The sequence below is a fragment of the Alexandromys fortis genome, unplaced genomic scaffold (assembly GCF_014885135.2).
Source record: "Alexandromys fortis isolate MF-2015 unplaced genomic scaffold, M_Fortis_MF-2015_v1.1 scaffold_103, whole genome shotgun sequence".
In the NCBI taxonomy this organism is placed as follows: Eukaryota; Metazoa; Chordata; class Mammalia; order Rodentia; family Cricetidae; genus Alexandromys; species Alexandromys fortis.
Window position 1 is genome coordinate 2860326 of NW_026067978.1, and position 22881 is coordinate 2883206.

Here is a 22881-nt window from a genome sequence, read left to right on the forward strand (position 1 = left end):
AGTCAGTGAAGGTAGCCTAGAAACACCTGCTTTAATATCAGTAAAGGGATCAACAGCAACAATGAGATAAATCGATCTGGCGGCAAGATGAAAGGCTGAGCAGGCAAAAGGCAAGTGGTCTTTGGTCGGCCGTGTCCTTTTTGATCTGCTGCCAGACTGCCCGCATTTAGAGTGGCTCTTCTCACATCAGTGAAGGCAACCAGGACAATTCCTCAAGTAAGATGCTGGCATTAAAACCAACTATCACAATGATAACTGGACGAAAGGACTATATGTGGGAGAAGGATGCACACATCCAAGCTATCGAGTCCCAGCAAGAGTTGAGAGAGAACTCATTAGACTGGATTCTGAGCCAATGGTCAAATATAAGTCTGCATGGGAACACTTACTGTTACAGGAGAACTCTCCAAGGATACAGGCTTTAAAACTAAAGCAAGGCCCAAGGAGAAGGTATGAACATTGATACAGTGACTTCCAAAAGCATGACGGAAAGGTGGCAGACATTATGTCACATAGAAATGCCAATATTGCTGTAGCAGTATACATCTCCAGGAACTGGGTGTACAAGACTACATTTACTAAGCAGGGCTGAAAAAATCTGAAGGCCTGGAAGATACCAGAACAGGAAGGAACATTCTGGAAAGAAAAGCATCAGTATTGCTACAAAGTAAAGCAAGCCCATATCTATCTGCAATAGAACAGGTCCTCAGAGAACTAGCGTCACTATTAGTGATAGGATGACAAGATTCTGAGATACCTACTGATGATGGTACTCAGGTAGGTAGCCTAATTGTAAGTGGCAAGGTTAGAGAGAGAGAGAGCAGTGAGAGCCTGACTCGTAGGAAGTTATGAAGATGGCCATGGACACAGCATCTTTACCATCAAAATAAATTAGAGACCAACAAGCAACTGCTCATTCTTTCTAAAAAAATTTAAGATTCATTTATTTTATTTTACTGGAATGAATGGTTTTGTCTGTGTGTGTGTTTGTGTGCTGTGTGCATGCCTGGTATTCACGAGAGTCAAGAGACGGCACCAGGCCGCTGGAGCCAGAGTTATGAGTGTGACGTATTGTGAGCCAGCATGTCGATGCTGAGATTTGAACCTGGGACCTCGACACCACGGAGCCATCTTTCCAGCTCCCAAACAACTCATTGTTTGCAATCAAAAGAATCGATCACAGATGATGTGATGGTTAGTTTTATTCTTCAACTTAATACAGTCTAGAGTCACCGGGGAGGGGAGTCCCAATGAGGGATTGCTTAGATGAGATTGACCTGTCCACATTTTCTGTAGCTTAGTTAACTGAGGTGAGACCCACCCTGACTGTGGGCAATACCATCCCTTGGGGTTGGGAGCTGACCTGTGTAGGAGGAGAGAGCGTGAACAGAGCAGTGATCATCTCTGTCCCCTTCTGCTCCTGACTGAATGGGATGGCTTTCTTACTGTGACTGTGACTTCCTGCTATCATGGACTGTAATCTAAAATGGAGAGTTCAAACCCTTTCTCCAAGTTGCTTTTTGTCATGTGACCGTTAGAATGAGAAGGGCCTCTTTAGGTTTTCATGCTCGAGTGTTTGGACCCTAATTAGTGGAACTGCTTGGGAAGGGTTAGGAGGTGTGTCACTGGGAGTGGGTTTGAGGTTTCAAAAGGCCATGTCATTCCCAGTTCTCTCTCTCTCTCTCTTTCTCTCTCTCTCTCTCTCTCTCTCTCTCTCTCTCTCTCTCTCTCTCTCTCTCTCTCTCTCTGCTTCATGCTTGTGGATAGAGGCATAAGTGCTCAGCTACTGCTCCAGTGCCATGTTTGCCATGGACTCGCTCTCTGAACTGTAAGCCCCCAACTGTAAAACCTTCCTGCTCTAAATTGCCTTGGTCATGGTGTCTTATCGCAGCAACAGAGACGTAACTAACACAGTAAGGTGGGGTTTTTTTGTATTGTTTTGTTTTTTAATTGCAACAACAGAAATGAATCTGGGACAGATAATCAATCCAGACACCCCAGTAAAATGTCCCCTTTTGATAAAGAATCAGCCAGATTTCCCAAAATGAGGGAGAAGACCTACACGGCCACAGCAAGCATGTGTGAGAATGTGCCAAGGGGACACACGGCCATTCACCTAGGTGAATACATGTGTGCTCAGAAAAAAAAAAAAAAGAGAAGAGCCAAACATTTTGAGGACCAGAGAGCACAGAAGCTGAGTTGACATTATTACCTGGAGACTGTTAATGGCCTCGTGACCCTCTTGTTTGAGTTATAGGTATAAATGTGGGCTGAGGAAGAACTGGAGTCATATTCAGAGCCACCTGCCAGTCCATAGGCCCTCACAGTAATATAACAGGGTAAAGACATTTGGTGATTAGCACAACACCTACATTGGGCTGTAGCCTATACAGTAAGGGCTAAGTGGAAGCCTCCAAATTTTCTCCCTCTTCTAGATAAATTAATAATAATAATAATAATTAATAATAATGATAAAAAACAGTATCCCATCTGGGAGGTACTGGCAGCAGCCAATGACATCATTAAGGATCTAAAAGTCAAGTTCACGGTATCTCACTTAATCAACCATCAAGGTCCAGATCAATCTTGGGTTATAACAGTGGGCTAGTACCTATCCATCAAAGTATAGCCAGGGTTGTATCAGCGTGCTTCCCAGATACCGTGTCTTTGCCACAGTGTATGAGCCCAACCTCAGGCAACGGGACAGGTGGCCACTGCTCTGGTGACACTCTTCTTTTCTCTCCATGCATTCAGTTGGGACATGGAAACCTACATTTCTAAGGCAGGTTGATTCCTTTGACCTTTGTTATAAGGTTCTAAGAGGCCTGAAGTTTCTGGAACATCCTTTTTAATACCCCACTGGTCTGGCCTGTCAATAACATGAGACGAGCTGGATAAAATCAGTGGCCATGGCAAAGCATAGGCAGCCCAGGAAACGAGCCCTTTGGGCATCAGAGCCTATCTCAGCAGTAAGTTGTTCAAAGATCCTGGAGCATGCCAGGACATTTCCCAAGAAGTATGTGGCAAATGATGACATCTTGGGCTTCCCTTCTTGAAGAAAGAGCAGCTGGGGCATGCCTTCTGGGGTGGCAGATGTAACCTATTACAGATTTAATAACCTGAGGTGATTACTCTGACCAGTTACTCTGGCAGTTACACAAAATCCTGCCACCTTTGGGTGGGTACCCAGGCAGGAAAGGTCTCTGTAGTATCTCCAGGCCATATAGGTCTACACGTGGCCCACAAAGACAACTGATTCCAGGCTAAAAAGCATCCACATCTATATTGGGGATTATACACCTTTTGGAAGACAACTATCAGACTTCTGAATCCTGGCAAATCTAGAAGACCTGATGAAGTGGCCATATAGCAAGAACTACTCATGATGGGTTCCTTTCGGACTTACTGAGTACAGCAACCATTGGGCATAAGCTAGAAATAATACATCTGAACTCAACATCAACAGGATTAGAGATAGCATGAGTCACACAAGCCCCATGCTATCCATCTCATGACGCCCCAGCTTTTTTCTTGGCTCATACCTATGGCTTCAAAGCCTTCATGAGTGATCCCTCAATGCCAACTAAGCAGGGACATGTACATATTCCTAGATACATGCAGCTATGATATTGGATCTTGAAGTTATCAATAAACTATTTGGTTGTTAGTCAACTAGCTCTATCCTATCTTCTTGTAACCTGAAGAGTCAATGAGTCATTTTTACAAGAATAAATATGCATTCGGGTATAGGTTTGTGACCTGAACCAATGGGTCATTCTTCAGTGACAGGGTCCTGGGAAAAGGGAGCAGGGGATCAGAAGATAAGGAGGCAGATTGGGACCAGGAGGTCTTGCCAAAGGTATGTCTTATGCCAAGCAAGCTTATTAAGAAGTCCAGCATCTTGTCTGACATTTCCATAGGAGAAATGGGATGGAGATAGCAGAAAATATTATACAGTGGGGCTAAGTCAAACTATGTTGCATAAGGGGAGCACAGGGTACCTCAAAAACATTACAGATAGAGCACACAGCAACAGCATTGCGGCTGATGACCGTAGTCCTATATGGTGGGAAGGGCTGGGTTCTCGGGATCTGAAGCGACAGGCTATTACCAATGCTGTCCAAGCATAGTCCTGGCTTAACAGAGGGACCCCAGTTGCTTTCCATTCATCAGGGCCTCCAGGCTAGCATGGGCTCTGCCAAGCATGTTCCTTCTCTGTGCATCAGAGCCTCGGGAAAAGCCTCAGTTGATGAGTCTGTCAACAAGTTGGCCTCCCTCTGCAGGAACTTAGCCAACACCACTGTCCAGGGGCTTTCAAAGTCTGTGATCTACTAGTATAGGACTCCACATAACACATCAGCATTGAAGGTGAGAGTCCAAAACCATGGAATCTGCTGCTCACCACAGACTGTACCACATAAGTGCCATCAGACTGCTAGCACACTGCGCAATGACCAATGAAAGGCCTCGCTGAAGAACAAGTTGGAGAGGCATTTCACAGGATCACAGGCTCCTCAGGACACAATTCTTACTATAAACCAAACGCTGTAATAGGAAGCTGTATTCCGGTAGCTATAAACAAACACCTTGGGACAGAAGCAGGAATGGTCACTGATAGGATCATCCATGGTGAATCATTTGGAATATTTTGGCTTCCCCTCACTGCTCTGTGGTCTTATTTCCCTGAGAAGAAGCATTTCCATTGAAGGCCAAAGCGAGAGTCCCGTCAGATTATAGCTAATGCTGCAGCCGGGGCAGTTTAGCTTCCTTCTACCCGTTGAGAGAAGAGTCGCCATCTGGGTGGGAGTGCTTAATCTGATCAGTGGGAATGAGAGGGATGCAGGTCCCCACAACGTGATCAAGTTCAAGGCTTCGGTATCATACATTGCATACGTGCGCACGCGCGCACACACGCATATACACACACTTGCATGTGTGCACACACGCACACATTGTAGAGGCAGAGGGTGATGCCAGATGTCTTTTTCAATTTTCTCTATTTTGTTTCATGAGACAAAGTCTCACTGAACCTGACGCTCACCAATGCAGCTGGACTGACGGACCAGCGAGCCCCAGGGTCTTCCTCTCTCTAATTCCCCAGCACTGAGATTCAGGCACGTGTCAGCACACTTACTGTGTGTTTTTGTAAAACGTGGGTGCCAAGGATCTGAACTCAGATCCTTACGTAAATGTGAAGCAGTTTAAGTTGGTAAAGCCATCTTCCCAGGGTCCCCAGTATTTCCTTTTTCTATTTGGCATCTTGACCGGGAGATGAGAGCAGATCTGGGGTCAGATAACTCAGAGAAGCTACCAGCAAGCCGCCGGGATGAAGACAGGCGCTAAGACTGAAGAGGAGTTGGACCAGAGAGACGGAGAGGAAATGACCGACATCAAGATTGCTATCTGTGGTGGCCGTGTAATCAGCTTTAATCCATTACCAACTTTCCCCTTTTCAGTTTCCCCCAGCGAGAGAAGGTCAATGACATCACAGCTGTGCTGGGCTAGCTACTTAAGTGTGAGAGCCCATTGCTAAATTTCTGCCAGGCTGTTTTGAAGACACTGGTAGCTTGAAATCTGTAGTTTTGATAAAAGATAAAGCAGATATGAAACTTTGGACTCACAAAGAAATATTGTAACTGTACTTCTTGCTTGATACCTGTTTTGTTATATGCAATTTTATTATACTAAAGTTAAAGCCTTCCTCTTTTTCTAGAAAGAAAAAGGGAGATGATGTGGAATTCCCCTCTGTGTGCTGTGAATATGTTTTATTACCATTGGTTAATAAAGAAGCTGCCTTGGCCCATGGCCGGGCAGAATATAGTCAGGCAGAAATCCAAACAGAGATAGAGAAGGAAAGAAGGTGGAGTCAGGCAGATTCCATATAGTCACCCAAGAAGCAAGAGGTAACAAACCACGAGCCTCATGGTAAAATACAAAATAATAGAAATGGGCTAATTTAAGATGTAAGAACTAGCTAGAAATACAACTGGGTCATTGGCCAAACAGTGTTGTAATGAATACAGTTTCTGTGTGATTATTCAGGTCTGGGTGGCTGGAAAATGAGAAAGCAGTCTCTATTTACAGAAACCTGGGGACAATGAGAGTACTCAGATCACGAAACTTTGAGAACGTGGCAGGTTAGGGCTTAGCCAGTTGTCAACAGCACTGCTCTGGGATTCTGGAACTTATGGTAAGGGATTACATAAAGAAGGGGACCTAATAGTGTAAGGAACTGGGAGGACATACAGATCCCATTAGGAAAGGGGAATAGGATAGATAGTTACCAATGGATGGCATGGGGGCTGGAATGGGAGGATCAGGTTGGGAGGAGGAAGGGAGACAGAGACAAGGAGATAGGGAATATGGGGAGAGACAGCTAAACTGAGAGCCATTTGAGGGGTAATGTGGAAGCCAAATACCATAGGACTGTATGTGTGTCTGTCTGTCTGTCTGTCTGTCTGTCTGTCTGTGTGAAGGCACTCTAAATGAAGCTACCAAATAATGGGGGAGACAGACAGAATCCCAACTGTCTCTCTCTTGTCACAAAATGAAGCTTCCAGTACTGGGATTGGATTGAGCTGTTGGCCAAAAGGGTCCCATGGGAATCCCAAAACAACCTAGCCTGTTGCCAAGACTCTAAGTTACTCTTCAAAAACTGATGGCAAGGCCCCATTGCTGAAGATAACAGTAACACAACTCATTGAACATGGAGAAGTTGAACTGGTAACTGGTGCCTACATGGAGGCTTCAACCCTACATTCTAGCATCTTTGGTACAGGAAGGTACTCTGTGTGATACCAAAAGAAAAACATAAAGGCCAAGCCATCCATAAACCCTTTGATCTACAGCGGTGTCTTGCCTGCAAAATATGCTAGGGCAATGGTGTTTTGAATCTTGTGGGAGTAATCAACCAATATCTGATTTGACCTAAGTCGCACTCCACAAGATGGAACCTATACCCAACACTGCTTGGGTGACCATGAACCAAAAACGGCATTGCCTGGGGAGCTGGGGTAAAACCAAATAATACTGTTCTTTAAAAAAAGGGGGGGGTAGCAATAAGTGACTTTCTGTTATTCTCATACATCAGTGCCTTGCTCAGCCATCATCAGAGATGCTTCCTCCTATAGCAGATGAGAGCAAATATACAGACCCACAGCCAGACAATACACACAGAGTGAGAGACCTTGGAACACTCAGCCCTGATGGGATGTCTCCATCAAATCCCTGCTCTCAGGGCTCAGGGAACCCCATGGAAGAGGATGCAGAAAGAGTGTAAGAGCCAGAGGGCATGGAGGACACCAAGAAAGCAAGGCCCTCTAAACCAACATAAACAAAGTTCATGTGAGCTCATAGAGAATGAAACAGCATACTTAGGACCTGCATGGGTCTTCACAAGGTTCTCTCCATGTATATTATGGCTTCCAGTTTGCTGTTTTTAAGGGATTCTTGAGTATGCAAATGAGTGGGCCTCTGATACTTGTGTCTTTCCTTGGGCTCTTTTACTTTGTTTGTTTGGCCCAGCTTTGATACATTAGATTTTTATCTCATTTTAAAATTATCTTATTTTATTTTTGTATTATCTCTTAAAAGAACAAGAAGGGAAGGAAGGAGCAAGAAAGAAATGGAAGGAAGGAAGGAAGGAAGGAAGGAAGGAAGGAAGGAAGGAAGGAAGGAAGAGAGAAAAAGAAAGAGGACCTAACAGCTTATAGGATAGACTGTGGCAGCTACTGGGATATATTACCTTCAAGGGTCAAGGACTTGTCCATGTTTACAAGCTCTATTGGAAGATGACAGTTTCTGGCAATCATTCTTCCTTGGGAATTTCCTGACCTGAAGAAAATTACCACATGTGAGGTCATGGCTCCTTCCACGGGCAACTTACATCCATCTGCATATCAACATGAAGACACACAGGCTCCACTTCCTCAGCCTGTCACAGGGAAACCGACAGGCTGTGCTAGCTCTGGAATTCTCCTCTGGGTCAGCTGAGATACTTGTCATGATTGCCCTACAGACTGGGCTCTTCTTTGTTTACTCTGCCACCTCCCCTTCCTTCCCGAAATATGCTGGTCTTCATCTTAGGATCCAGTCTCCAGAGACCCCAACCTGAGGCTGGTAGCTGGATCCTGAATTTAACATGAAGGTCTTTTCAAGGCAAGATAATCTCACCCTTCCCAGGGTCCCAGGGAGTTCTTTGTTATTGTGTATATGTATGTGCATGCATGCATGCGTGTGTGTGTGTGTGCATGCATATGTGGATGCGTGTGTGCATGTGAGTGTATACATGTATGCATGTGCACTTGTGGGGCAGCATTGCAAATATGGGTAGAGGGGTCCTAAGAGTCTCAGTGTATCTGATCACTGTGTTCAAATGGGAACCTTTGAACCTTCTGTGTTCAGAGACAGAACTGTCATCCATTAATGGTGCCTGGGCCCCAAACTGTCCCAGTGGGAGAAAGGATCTAGAGGCTAGACGTCATTCCAGCAGAGATTTCTTGGGTGCGGAGAGGACGGGGGAATGTGAGTTATCCTGTTGCTATGTCATTTCCGATGGAGCTGTGACTCCTCCGGGGCCTCCCACCAGCTGTGACTTCTAAGCTAGAAGTTCTCTCACCTACTTTTATGTCATTCAATAAATCACTGCCCAAGTTCCCACCTGGTCTCTCCATCTGACCTGTCCAGCTCTGGCTGTCTATCTATCTGTCCATTTCTCTGTTTCTCGTTCACTGTCATGGACTTTTGGTGTCCATCTGTCTGCATCCCTGTGACTTACGGGCCCTCAACCCGTTAGCTCTTGCCACCACAGGGACTTATGCTAGACAGAAGACATAGATCACGTTCCTTAGTTTGATCAGGTTTTTTTCTCAGAGCTCCAGTGTCTGTCTGTCTGTCTGTCTGTCTGTCTGTCTGTCCATAATGCACACAGGCACAGGAGTCTTTGGAGTACCTATCTATGGCCCAGGCACGTGCAGAAATGCCGTGCACTCTTATTTCCGCATTGGTTGGGATGCACTTGAGGGGGGAGTTGATCCCCAGCCCTGCCCCAAGGCTTGATGTAGTACAGAAGTGCTTCAGCTTAGGACTTGAAAAAGACCACTAGAAACTGCCTGAAGGGGAGCCAGTGTGCGGAAGGACCCGAACTGGCAGTCAGGGCTTCTTAGGGTGTGAGGAGAAAGGGGACTGTGAGTTTTCCTGTTGCTATGGCGTTTCTGACTTGGAGCTATGACCCTAGTAGCAATTGATGTCTCCCTTGCCACCCCTCCCAGCACATGACCTCACCCTCCCTGGCTAGAGGAAAGGGTTGGGCGAATGCCAGGATCTCTACCAGGAGAGCTTGGGGCTGCCCCAGCTTCTGAGCTGGAGGAAGTGTGACAGATTGCCAAAGTGCTGGGCTTCTTTCCATCCTGCTGCTCCCTTTGAGGCGGTTCCCCAGTCCTGCTGTGGGCTCAGGGCATCCTTTCGGCTCACCTCTCCCATGGAGAACAGCATCCAGTTTGGGTTCTGAGTACCTCTATAGAGCTCCTGGGAGGCTTTGCCCCAAAGAGCATTTTTTTAATGTATCCCCATCCCCTTCACCCCCATCTCTCTCTCTCTCTCTCTCTCTCTCTCTCTCTCTCTCTCTCTCTCTCTCTCTCTTTCTTTCTCTCTCTCTCCTTTCACTCACGCTGAAGTAGACGTGTGGCGATCAGAGGACATTTGTGTTTCTCCTCTTCCACCGCATGGGTCTTGGGGAATTGACTTCAAGTTGTCATTCTCCGTAGCGAGCACCTTTGCTTGCTGAGCCATCTGGCCAACCCACAAAGGGCATTTTCTAAACCTCAGACGCTTTCTATTATCTCTTCTGTCCCATTTTCCTAAGATCTGTGAATGTTTCCTCCAATCAAAGGAAATGAAAGGCTTACTTCCTCGCTGGGAAATAGCCGTGTCTGGAACCTAGAGGATGAGGGGCCTCCTCGGACGGAGGGATAGGGCAGAAATACCTCATCCCCAGAAAAACAGGTGACAGTACACCCCTGGGACCAGAAACAAGCTCCAGAGTGGATGTTGAGCAAGTGGTACCCAGTGTGGTATCTCCCCACCTCCCTGAATCTTACTTTGTCTTGCTGGAAGCCAGGTGTCAGCTACTTGACTGCGGTACATTGCAGACAGAGGTGTCAGTGAGCAGAACTGTCTGGCTTGTGTTCTGAGGCTCAGGGTTAATGTGAGGAGATGTGGGGGGGGGCAGTAAGCAATGAGTGGACAAGAGTGGGAGAACAGTGTCTGGTGCCAGGTCAGAGCTCACCCTGAGTTGGCCGGCAGCCCAGCCGGTGTAGCAGTCCCCTAAAGTGTGAACACTTCCACAGTGCCTGCCGTGCTCCCTGCTTTTCTTTAGACATCCATACATACTTTGGGGATAAATTAATGGGTGGCAGCTGTGGAGAGGAGAATTGGAGGTGCAAGCCTACGGAACAGCTGCGGTATCCGCATCTGTGAGGTCAGAGAGAAGCAGGCAGAGGTAAAAGAGGCCAGGAAGTGAGTACTCCAGGACACAGTAGGGCACTGACAGGGTACTGTGACTATCAGCCTCCCAACAGGAACGCAGGACTGCGCCTAGGGGCTCTGTCCATTGGCCTGGTCTCTCTACATAGCACAGAAGCAGGCTGAGTTTCCTGGAGGCTCCCAGAGGCTCTGAGACCTGAATCTCATAAGCAAAGGTCACACAAGGGCCCTGGCAATCACATGTATCCATGTCAAGGGACCCTGTATGAACCCCTTTGACTCCCCATAAGGGGGGTGGTGGGCACTAGCAAACCATAAACTACCTACCCTGCCTCTAAATCTTGTGCACACATCATTTTGGCCTGCAAGCCTTGCTCCCCAGGGCAGGTCTGTAACCCCAGAAACAGGAGTTAGGATTCAAGCGGATTTGCGTTTTGTTTCCTGGCAGTTGAAATTGTCAGACGGTTGACAGCTGGGAGAGAATGGACAGGGGAGGGGAAACTTCCCAGCGATGGTAACGGTGCTTGGGAAATGGTCTGTAAAAAGGAGAGGAGACCCAGTGTTGGAAGAGGGTAAGCAGTGTCTAGCCAAAAAAAATAAACAAATAAACGTCTTGTTTATAAACGTCTCCCTTCGAAAAATGTTTAGAGCCTTCTCTTCAACCTAACGCTCATACCTCGCAACCAACAGTTCCACACCAAACTCAGAATTTAAACAAACAAAAAACCAGAAACACTGAGGACCCCCAAAACACATACAGAATGCACAATGCAACTTTATTATTAGCCATAGGTAGGAACAAACTAACTGTCCATCAATAGTATAATGGAGAAATAAACTCTGAGATAGTTGGCCTGGTGAAATGGCCTGCTTGCCACCAAGCCTGAAGACCTGAGTTCGGTCCCCAGGACCCACACAGTTGAAGGAAAGAACAGACTCCTCCCCCACACTGTCTCTGACTAACATCGGTGCACAGTGGCACACATGTACTCCCCCCACACTAAATAAGTTAATGTAAAGAAATTAAAGCTGAAGTAATTATGGGATAGTTATATAATATAATACTATATGTCAACAAGACCACAGATGTAAAAGATAAATGAACATAGGCATCTGCCGAAATGAAGTCCAAGAATAGCAAAAACTATTTCATGATAAGATAGCGGACACACTTTGTGCCTGTTGGGAAACGCTCTACTCTCTGGATATTGGTTCTATGGATATGGGTATTTGTGAAAAGTCTAAGTTGGGCACATTTTACAGACTTCATATACACAGCAGTGTGTAGCAGGCCAGCATTCCCAGGGATGAAGCCCGGGGTGGCTCTGAGGGCAGGGCCAGGGCTGTTCATCGTCCCTCGAGCAGAGGGAAAGGGAAAGGATCACAGTTAATCATGGCCGGGTGACAGCCAGTCAGCTCAGTGATAACATCAGCGCGGCAGCACGAAACTGCGAAACTGTCTCACTCCTCCTGTCGCAAACCACAGTGAAAAATACCCCTGAAGCTGCAGCTTTCCGGGCAGCTCAGGTCTCAGGGTCTCTTCACAGCAGGGAAATTGGTCAGCCGTTGTGAAGGCGAGCTCTGCACCCAGCAGCCCTCTTGAAGGCCCACGAAGGGGGCTTCTGTGGGCCAGGCTAAGAATTCTGTCTGGTTCACCTCCCATGTTATCCTGAGGAAGTCCCCACCTCTCTGAGGCGTGAAGGTGGGAAGCTTCTAGAAAATATAGGCTCAAAGACTCCCCTGGGCCAAGTCCCTGTCCTAGGGACTGCCCACTCTGCTATTCAGATGACCTGCGTGCCATGAGCATGTGGGCTCCCTGTGCCTGCACTGGGCTCTCTCAGCCACTGCAGCTTCTGGGTCTCTGTGTCAGGGTGGGCTGGCTGGGGCTGAAGCCCCTCCATTCATCCCTGTACCCCACTGCACATATAAGAAATATGAGACTAGGGAGCAAAATTAACTCAGTATTTCTTCACTGTAACAGTATGGAAGGTTCCAAGTCAGGAGATACTGGACCCATAACGTTTGGCATGTGTCTCAACACAAACCAGTAGCTTGGTCAGAAGTCTGTGTGGATACAGTCTGTCCTTGATCCTGTGGCCCTGCCTCCACTGTGTGTGTGTGTGTGTGTATGTGTGTGTGTGTGTAGTTGTGTGTGTGCACGTGTGTGTGTGCGTGTATGCCCATTCTCAAGTAAGGGCCAGAAGTTGATATCAGATATCATCTTATTTTTTTTGAGTCAGGTAACTCATTGAAAATGAAGCTATCTGATTGGCTAGCCTGGCTGGCCAAGAGTCCCCAGAATCCTCCTGTCTCTGCCTCCCAGGATTGAGTATGAGGTTCCCACCACCACCCTCAGCCTGTTACGTGAGCACCTGGGATCTGAACTCTGGGCCTCATGCTTGTGCCTCCAGCACTTCACCCACGAAGTCATCTCCCCAGCCACGTCCTCCACGGTCGCCACACAGACTCAGGCCACCAAACACCTTTATCTGCCGGCCGTCAAGAATCACAAGAAGGGCTCAGAAACACAGCGTGCCTGGTTTCTAGAACTCGTCCAGAACATTTCGGGCCTTGTGCCACAGGCCACATGGGCAGCCTGAGGGCTGTCAGCCTCTAAGATTTGCGGGATAGGGAGGATGAAGATGACACCTCGTTCTCCACCTCCTCCTGCACTCCAGGTGCTGCCAACTGGTGAAGAGTCGGCTAACTCTTCTGTGTCCAGGCTGAGTGGCATCTTGTCCCCTGCCCCAACCCTTGGAAAAGATCTGCTACATTGGCTACTGTAAGCTTGCCCTCAGCATCTTGACTGGACGATTCATTTGGGGACTCTTCAGATGCTGTACAGGGATGGTGAAATTGCAAATTTACCACGAGCAAGGGGAGGGTGATCCATGTTGTGTATTAACCTGCGATGCAGCTTCTCTCCCCAGACAGTCTCTTCTCATCTCAGTTCTACCCCTCAGCCCCTGTGGGGTCATTTCAGCATGGGTACCATTGTGGGCCTTCACAGCAGCCTCTCCGAGTGACCGTGTTAGCTTGGCACCTATAGTTGGGTTTCTGTTGCTGTGAGGAACACCATGGCCAAAACCAATCCGGTAGAGGGAAGAGTTTATTCGGTTTACAGGTTACAGTCCATCCCTGAAGGAATCCAAGACAGGAACTAGAGCAGGGACTATGGAGGAATATGGCTTACTGGCTTGTTCTGTTACCTTTTGTTTGTTTGTTTGTTTGAGACAGGGTTTCTCTGTAGCTTTGGAGCCTATCCTGGAACTAGCTCTTGTAGACCAGGCTGACCTCAAACTCACAGAGATCCGCCTGCCTCTGCCTCCCATCAGTTACCTTTTTTATTCACCCCAGGTCAACCTGTCCAGCAGTTGATATCATCTGTCTGGGGTGGGACCTTGTGCATCAACAGGCAATAAAGGAAATACCCTATAGATACGCCCACAGGCAATTCCTCAGTTGAGGTTCCACTTCCCCAGGTGTGTCATGTTGACAGATAGTCCCTTCTTGTGGGTTAATCTTCCCTCCTGTGTTACCTCTCTGTGACCACGTCATGTTCAAAGACTGCGTGGGGCTGTCTACAAGACGGTCCCGTTCTCAAGGCTCCTAGGGCTGCTTTCATGGAATTCTCAGAGTACTGTTGATTAACTGTGAGGAAGAATGCCCGGGAGGCCTCTGGGATGAGTGGGTCTAGTCCTGTATTCTAGAAAGTCATGATAAGTGGGTGGATGAGTCTATCTCTTAGCCAGATAGCCTTACTGGACTCAAGATGGGCTCAGAGAAGCCAAACATGTTTCTTCAGAGGCAGGCCTACTCTTGGGTGCTGTCTACAGAAGCTATAATTTCGTCCTGGTCCCTGTGCTCAGGACTTGATCCAGACAATGTCAGGTCACGGCTATGTTTTGTGAACTGAGTATCCATCCCAGAGCCCCAGCTTTTCACTAGAGCGATGTCTTCTTAAACCCACATGCAGGGAGCTGTGGACTCAGGACCGCTGCTCTCAGGAGCGGTACCTGGATGCATGCAGCCCCAGTAGACATCCCCACACCACGTCCAGAGCTGAGCCTACCTAGAGGGAAAACTATGGAGCATGGAAACCAAGAGGCCCTCACTGCAGGGCCTCTTTGTGGGCAGCTGTCTGGCGACCTTGACTAAAGGCTTGGACTAGTTCACCCCATCTGTGCCTGTGTCTTTTCTGCTCCTCTGTCGGCCTGCAATGCTGATGGCCTCTCTGACCACAGTGTCCCCTGAGCAGCCTGATCCTCTGCAGAAGTTCAGCTTGGTTGAAACCCTTATACTCAGGCTGGGGTGTGGCCTTCGGCTCATCCTAACTTTGTGGACTCTGTAGCTAAGTGACTAAGATATTCATCCAAGGTCACGTACCAAGCCGTGGAGGTGACAAGGATGTAGGTTCCCAATTCCATTACAGATGCCTCAGGCTTTGTCAGGAGTTCAAGGTCAGGGAGCTCATATGCCAAATTAATAGGAAACTAATGAAGTCTGAAGGAATGGGACCTCCTGGAAGGATGTCCCGGCAGCCCTAAACAGACTTGACTGCTGGTGACAAAGGAGTGGCCTTATAACGCTGAGTACCCAAGCTGCTCACTCAAGAGCTCACAACCTTCATAATCGGACCAAATTTTTCTCCAAGATGAAACTAGTCTTGGCCCCTGGTCCTGCAGCTGCCCCTCCCTGATATCTGACCCAGAGTCACAGGATTGTGCCCTGGGTCCTGAGATTCTTAGACAACTTTGCCTGGACTTATTTCTGATCTCTGGCCTCTGTGGTATCTGATATCTCCAGATGGAGATGAGAAACTGCGGCCCCGGGTCCTTTGGCAGGGATGGCAGGTGTGTGGGTGGCCTACATAACTGGGCACAGCCTGTCAGTAGGCAGGATTTGTCATGAGATGACGGCTCATTGCGTTTCTGGATAAGCAGAGCCTTTTCCATCCCTGCTTGTTGAAGCTCTGGTCTCAGGGCTTTGGGTTATGGGAAACTATTTGAATTGTGGGGTCATTCCAGGCAATGCCATGAACTGTTCAAATGATTAGGGTGAGGGTTAGTACTGAGAGTGGGGGTCAGAGCTTGGGAGTTCAGGACCTAAGCAACACTGGCTGTGGGAGTGGGGGACGTGAGTATTAAGGGTCAAAGATGTGTCATCATGCCGGACACCCAGGAAGTGTTGGGAGGAGCTATATAGGCCAGATGAGGTGCTTTACTTAGTGGGTAGGTGACCCTTTTCTGGTGCTTGAGAGAGTTGGGGGTGTAAGGACTCCTGAGCTCTGTGAACACCCTTCCTGGAAAGTCCTACACTATGCCTAGTCTTCAGTAGGTAGCCTGGGTGTCCCCCTGGCTGCATTCTGAGGGTGGATCCACAGAGCTGCCCAGGAGCTAGAGTTGAGAACAAGGGAAGTGATTTAAGCCTCTCTGTGTGTGTGTGTGTGTGTGTGTGTGTGTTGTGTGTGTGTGTGTGTGTGTGTGTGTGTGTGTTTCATGCTTGGGTCTCGGAGGTGGGTAGGTACTGGAATGAGAAGGGGATTCTGGGAAAAGATCAAATTTGGATAGGATCAGATGAGGGAACCATGAAGGAGTACTTCCTGTGTGAAGGACTCCAGATCAAGTGTGTCATGATGGAAGTACTCCATGCTTCTCCCTCTCTCTCCCAGGCCACGAGGCCCCAGACAAGGCTCTCTCCAGTATTTTCACACTCAGGTTCTATCGAAGCAGTGAGCACTAATGGATAAGTTACAGGTGTGTAGTCTTCGGTACCGTCCACTGTGGCCCACCCACAGCCTTGTCTCCCAGCCCAGCCCCAGACTCCCCCACCCTTCCCCACGCCCATAGTAAATAATTTCCGAGACTCCTCCAACCCCAGGAAAGGATGGAGACCCAGAAGCTGCCCTTGATCTCCATCCTTCTATGGAGATGGCGACTCTCCTCAAGGCTTCCTTGAACTTGGAGAAACCACTTTTCTCAGTAGCACAGTCCTCTGGTGGATTTGAAGGCTGAAGAAACACATGGTGAAAGTCATCTTCTTCTCAGAAACAAACAAACAAAAAAGCAAAGGAAACTTGTCTTCCCAGTCACGGCTCCTGGTAAGCTCCTTCTAGGAAGTAACTCAGAGAGACCCCCTGCCCACCGTCTGAGGGAGAGTATGGGACCACCTGGGACACCAAGATATAGAGTCTGAGGACCCTACAGGGCTGCGGGAAGGAAGCAAAGACTGAGAGGCAGGTCCCATTGCTGTCCCAGAGAAGGTCACGAGAGTGACAAATAGGAGTGCCTGGCACCATGCAAGCGGAAGGCAGAGAGAGCACAGCTCAGTCGCGTCTCCACGTGCTCACCCAAACTCCAGTCTCCTCACACTGTAGACTGCCCAAGGGTCTCCAGGCCAGAAGAGGCCCCCAGGATGTAGACATCTGGAACAGGCTTAGTTTTCCTATTTCCAGCTAAGTCAGTGACCAACCTATTTGACTTGTCTCAGATCTGTCCCACATGGACCCCGGGTAGGACACAGGCTGAGGCCCCCAGAAGTACCCTTGAATTGACCTCCCTCAACCCTGTACAACTTTCTACTGCCCATTTCCAATACTCCATCAATGAGGAGATTTCTTTTGGCTTTGAGATGATCCCAAAGAATAACAGTGAGGTTTGAACCCCTCCCCCACCTTGGATGAGGCAAGTAGTGTTCAGACAAAGACCTCTGCCTCACTGGACCCCAGGCTCTAATGCAAGCAAATGGAATCTCGGGTTCCCCTAAAAGCAAGCAGCAGCTTACCTCCAGCTTTGTGCAGATTTCTGTGAGGGGTTTCGTGTCCTTATAAATCTTTGCTATGTGTGCGCCCTGCTTGTCATAGCTCTCAGACAGCTTCTTCAGAGCGGAGGTGAAGTCTTTTGTAAAGTTCCCATAGCAGAGTTCCAGAAACAGGGATAGAAGCCCTGGGGTGGCAGGCCTGCCCAGCAGAATATGAGCACCCTGCTCACCCTGGTCTGACGGAGCCCTGGACCAAAGACCTTACAGGAGACTTGTGGATCCTGCGGGCTACGCAGTGGAGGCAATGGACACCTTCCTCTCCCCTTAGGTCTGGAAGCTATGTTGGGATGGGGGCTGGGGAGCCTGGCAAAGCTAAGCACGTGGCCACTGGCTCACTTATTGACTGAGCCCGAGGTTCGGTTCCCAGATCCTCAGCATTTCTCACTCTTATCTCCACCCTGTTTGCTGACTGAGCCGATTCCTCTCTCCCCATGCGGCTGTGGTCATGAAGGCCAAAGACGACAGATGCCTCTGACCTCACTGCTGTTCTGGGGTCTACTTCAATAGCCCTGCAAGCAAGAGCAGTGGGCCAGGAAGGGACACAGGTGTGAGTGTGTGGGGATGGATGGAAAGTCAGACTGAACGTGGTAGGTCTTCTTGTCCTCAGACAGTTCTTGCTGAATCTCAGCACAGATGGCTGTGTGGCTTTTCTGGAGAGTCATAGTAGTTACCTTCACTGGGGCACAATGGCTTTCTGACCCCCAACGTACAAAAGCCAGGAACACACACAGGTGCATAGTCTCAGAGGCAACTCCCAGTAGATCCGAGCTTGTCTTGTTTGGCAGCGTTTCAGTGGAAGGGCACCTATATATACACATATGAGTCTAAGGAAATGTAGCTGCTGCTTATCAATGGCTTCTGAGGAAGACGAAGGGGACCTTATTGCTGGGTGAGATGCGCTTTTGGTGCATTTTAATATCACGCCACACTCCATGGACCCTTCTCTTTGCTGGGATTCAGGAGAGCTCTAAGGTTTTGTGTTCGCGATTGTTAATGGTGTTGTGGTCATTTTGCCCGAGGCAGGTGTTTGACTGGGTCTGAGCCATCCTTCTGCGGGCTGGAGCACAAGGAGCAATGTGTGTGTGATCACTGTATCTTAGCACCTGCAGGGACCTTAAGCTGCAGACAGACAGCTTCCTCAGGCCACCTACAGAAAAAAGGCTGGTCCCATCGCCCAACCCCCAGCTTTGGGCACACACTCACTTTCCAGTGGTCCTCGGAAGGGACACAGGGTAGCACATGGAGGATAAGACCTTCAGCCCGGTTGTCAAGCAGAGACAGGATAACCACATTTTTCTTAGTCCCAAAGCCATGGATTTTAGTAGAAAATACCAGTGAGAGTCAAAATGTAATGGAAAAATAAAAACCTGTCAAGGAAAGTACCACCTTATAGCTGTGTCCCAACATTCACCAAACTGACATTCTGGCTGCTAAAGATTAAGGTCAAGCCTTTGGGGTAAAGTTGGGTAATATTGCTGAGCTCTGACCCCTGTGGTTTAGTTTCTTATTCTCCGAACAGTTAGTCTATTTGCTGATTTACTTTAAGAGTGGTTGAGGCCCCAGTTGTGAGAGCAGAATAGGGACACGAGGTCCATAGCCACAAAGGGGAACAGTAGTTTTGCTGGATGCCAGGGCTGAATTGTTTAGACAGTGACTGTCAGCCCCAGAAGCTCCTTATTTCCTAGAAAGGGTGACACCCCTTCTCTGGGCCAGGTCTGTGAAACAGTTACTTCAACTTCCTGATGAACCCTGAGTCCTTTCTTTGGGGCAGAAGCTTTTGAGCACCCCAGAAGGTTAAAGTGTGTGAGTGCTGCCCCAGGTCCATGCTGGGCCCAGACCTTGATCTTCCCTCCCTTTGACTATGACAGCGTTGACCCTCATTGACTCCCTACCTCAATAGCCACCCACCCCCACCTACCACCCGAATTCTTAAAATTAAGCCATATAGTCACACAAACAAAAGTTTCAATAATTTATTATTATTATAAGACATCCTTAATAAATATAGTGGTAAACTTAAATAAATAAATAAATAAATATTTTAAAAATATATAAATATATAAATAAATATCACTGGTCCCTATCAGTAGAAAATATCCCTCCTTTGTTCCCCACTGCCATGTCGGAGTCAGCATTTTCAGAGGTCCGTACTGCTCCTGCTGTGGCTGTGGCCCGCTATTGGTCCCTTCAAGGCGGAACTCCTGAGTTCCTGGCTCATTTGGCAGGAGCGAAAGCAGCAGTCTGAGAAGTCGGATCCAGAGCTGGCCGGGGCCGCCTCATTTCTGGACTGGCTTCCAGCAGTCAAAGGGGATGTCAAAGAGAAAGCCTTTAAGGTTGTCTATGAAATCCTCATATGTGGTGACTTGGGTGTCACAGTCAGTTTCCTGAAGAGGACGAGAAAAAGGAAACACTTGAGTCCGGGTGAGTGGCTGTCACAATGAACCAGCTGTGTATTTCTTGTGCCACTGAGAACTCAGCGGCCAGAACCCATTTGAAAGGATCAGGTGACACCACGGCTGCCTGTGTGCTGCCTACGGCACGCACAGACCTGCCAATGGCGTTCAGGGACTGTGCCCTAGCAGAAAGCTTGTCTCTGGTCTTCAGATAAGTTGGATTTGATTCCTGGTGAGAGGCAAGTGGCCAGCCTGAGGCATCTCCTCACCTCTAAAAAGATACAGGGCTCACTCTTCCATGAGGAAAGAAAGGGGGGATGTTTAGGGTGTCTGCCCATTCTAGGAGCCCCATCTTTGTATCCATGGAATACAGGCGTCCCACAGGAAAGTCTTGTCAGGAAGTAGTGCCTGGGTGCTGGCTCTTCTCCTGGGCTCTGGCAGGCTTTGAATTTTCTCGGGTTTGCCTCACCTCTGACCTCATGACTGATAACGACATGTACAAGGGCAGGTAGCTCCCGCTGCGGGGAGCAGTGGGCGCTGCTGGTCCTCAGCCTAGCCTCTAGGGATGAATGGGAGCCATGGCCTGTTCTTGAGGGGCCCTGTGACACATCTAATGACCCCAAACCACACAGCCAGAGGTCATTCCTCACCTGCCCCGCCCTCCCAGACTAACACATTCCTGCCCTGTGCCCTGATGCTGTGCACTCACCGGGGTTGGGGGGCAGTTCTTCTGGTAGTGACTGGCCATCATCTTCAAGGCGCCCCTGAGTTTGGTGAGGTTGCCCCGTAGGCCCTGCTCGTATACCTTCAAGCGGGTCTGCAAACATGTTGGTCTCTGTGGGAAGTAACCATTCATTGATAAGCAAAGGCCAGGCGCTCACAGAATACAGGCTACTTGTTCGTCAGTGCTCTCTGTTCCCACCAAGTGGCACAGGAAGGCTCTAGTCTTAACACTGTCTGACTGCTGCCCTCTCCCTGCCTGACCCAGCCACCCTCAACTTGCACAGCCATGTTCTATAGCCTGTTACCTCAAGACGTTCCCAGTTCCAAGCCCCCAACTTTGCAAGCAAAGGCCGCTTGCTACGATTCTAGGAGAAGGGGCTGGACAAGGTGGGGAGATTCCCCCAAACCTCTTTGTGGGCAAGCATTGTTCCAGAAACCCCTCTCTGTCCCTCTCTAGCCAGTATCCTCTCTCCATGGTCACAGGGCACAGTGAAGACTCTAAGGCAACAAGACCATCTCATAAAGTGGCTCTCACTTTCCCATCATCCCCTGCAGATCCCCGACCTTTGAATGCTAGCTCTGCCCAAACTTATTGCTCAGTTGATAAAAGAATGCACATGACTGCCACAGGGGCATGGCTATGACAATAAAAGAGTGCACGTGACTGCCACAGGAGAATGGCTGTGGACATCTTGACTCCCCAGACTCTGCCCCCTCCCCCTAGCAGCCAGCTGACAGGGAAGGGTTAAGACAACCTTGCAAGAGGCTATTACAAAGAACCCTGCAGGGACCCCAAGAAGCTACATCAGGGAGAAGCAGCTTACCTGGATGGAGAACTCTTCAGAAACAATGTCTACTTCTTCTTCGTTCTGTAAAAGGAAAGTGCCATGTTACCAAGCTGACAGGCAGGGCCAGGCAGGGGCCAGCGGGTGGCCTGGAAACAGCCGAACTCTCTCCCTCACTCACCTCCATGGCAGGGGTGTCATTCAGGAGACTCAGGGCTTCTTTGATGGCATCGACATGCTTCCAAGGCCGGGTGACAAGGGCGGGTGAGCGAGTGGGTGCAGAAAAGCTACAGACCACAATGCCAAGGAAAAGTAAGATCTGCAGCCACATCCTTCTCAGGACCTTAGCCTTTCTCTCTGAGTACTGGGCTCACTGCAGAAGAGCTCTTATATACACAGTTAGAGGAAATGATTAATGGTGACCACAGAACTCCAGGGGGGCGGGGGAACTACCTGAGTTGTGGAATCTCCTGGCCCTTATCAGCTACACATGGGGCCAGTGCGCTTTCCCCCAGGTTAACAAGCTTGGGGTTTTCATTAAAATGAGCCCTTCCAAGAACTGGCAGCCCACCTGCCGGGTGCCTGGGCAGTTTGACCCAGCCTCTGGCTATCTTCTCCTTCTGAGAGGGGGGGGGGCCTCCAGGCAAATTTGGACTTCCTGGCCTGGAGTGGCTGGGGCGGGGCTTGAGTGGGGCTCCAGCTTCCATTCTGCCCGCTGTCCCTTGAGGCCTCCAAGCTAGCTGCGCCTTCTCTGGTGGCTCATTTCAGCCCTGGCCCATTCTCTTTCCAGCCTTCTTCTGAGATGCAGACCTCGCACAGGCCCGTCCCATGACCTAATTAGAAAAAGTCCAGCCAAGTGGCACAGTTCTGGGATGGTCTTCACAGACTCCCACTGAGGACACAGCGCCATGGGAAAACTCAGCCCAGCCGAGCCACCCCGCCACCCCCATCCCCCTGACCTGGAGAGCAGAGGGAATGGCAGCAAAGGGTAGAGAAGCCAGCCAGACCACAGCATGTTCTCTTATGGTGCCATCCCAGCTGACTTCTACAATCCCGTTTACAAAGGTTCACAGCGCGGCTAGAGCTCCTGACTGGGTCAGGTCAGGACCCCCCCCCCCCCCAAACTGACTGCTGATTCTGGCCCTCTGAGTTATGTGAGTCTCTTTGCCCACTTCAGTTCAGGCTGTTCCTCAAAGAGGGCATCCCATGGCTCTCTGTGCCACTAGTGGACACCTGGAGTCTCTGAGGCTGATTTCAACACAGTAGCTGTTGTGGACCAGGCACAGGGGCCTCTGGTATCTCTAGCAAGTTCTCCCAGGCTTAGTGTCCTCCACAGCCCCTTACTCCAGCCCACCTCCTGCTCCAGAGGCCTTTCTGTGGAAGCAGGAACTGCTTGTGGAAAAGTGGCAGGCCCTTGACGCGCTAACAAGTGTTTGCTTTTCACAATGGTTTCTGGAGAAGACAGCACGAGTTTGTGTTTGCACAAGGGATCCGGCCCACGCCTCCCGTGCAGGAAGTTTGAGGCCCTGGGGCTACGCATGTCTATCTGTGTATGCTGGTGGGTCTGGATATGCATGTACTCACAGGAACGTGTCAGGGTCGAGGAGGTTTCACGTGAGGGTGCATCTAACGTGAACTCCACTTATTTTACCTGCTTCGTGAGAGCCTTTGGGCTTGTG

General features: G+C 49.1%; 1 protein-coding gene across 1 annotated transcript; it reads right to left on the minus strand.

Moving 5' to 3' along the window:
- Positions 1-19381: 19381 nt before the first annotated feature.
- On the minus strand, positions 19382-21545 carry Csf2 (colony stimulating factor 2). The gene is made up of 4 exons (XM_050157725.1): positions 21384-21545; positions 21242-21286; positions 20404-20529; positions 19382-19685 (listed from the first exon to the last, which is right to left on the minus strand). Exons 1-4 carry the CDS (start codon positions 21531-21533, stop codon positions 19578-19580), a joined length of 429 nt encoding a protein of 142 aa, XP_050013682.1. The 5' UTR covers positions 21534-21545; the 3' UTR covers positions 19382-19577.
- Positions 21546-22881: the final 1336 nt, after the last annotated feature.

Coding starts and splice junctions, on each gene's coding strand:
- Csf2 (XM_050157725.1), bottom strand. CDS start 21,533: ATGTGGCTGCAGATCTTACTTTTCCTTGGCATTGTGGTCTGTAGCTTT. Junction 21,287..21,383: donor ATGACACCCCTGCCATGGAG/GTGAGTGAGGGA, acceptor TTCCTTTTACAG/AACGAAGAAGAAGTAGACAT. Junction 20,530..21,241: donor CTGAAGAGTTCTCCATCCAG/GTAAGCTGCTTC, acceptor TACTTCCCACAG/AGACCAACATGTTTGCAGAC.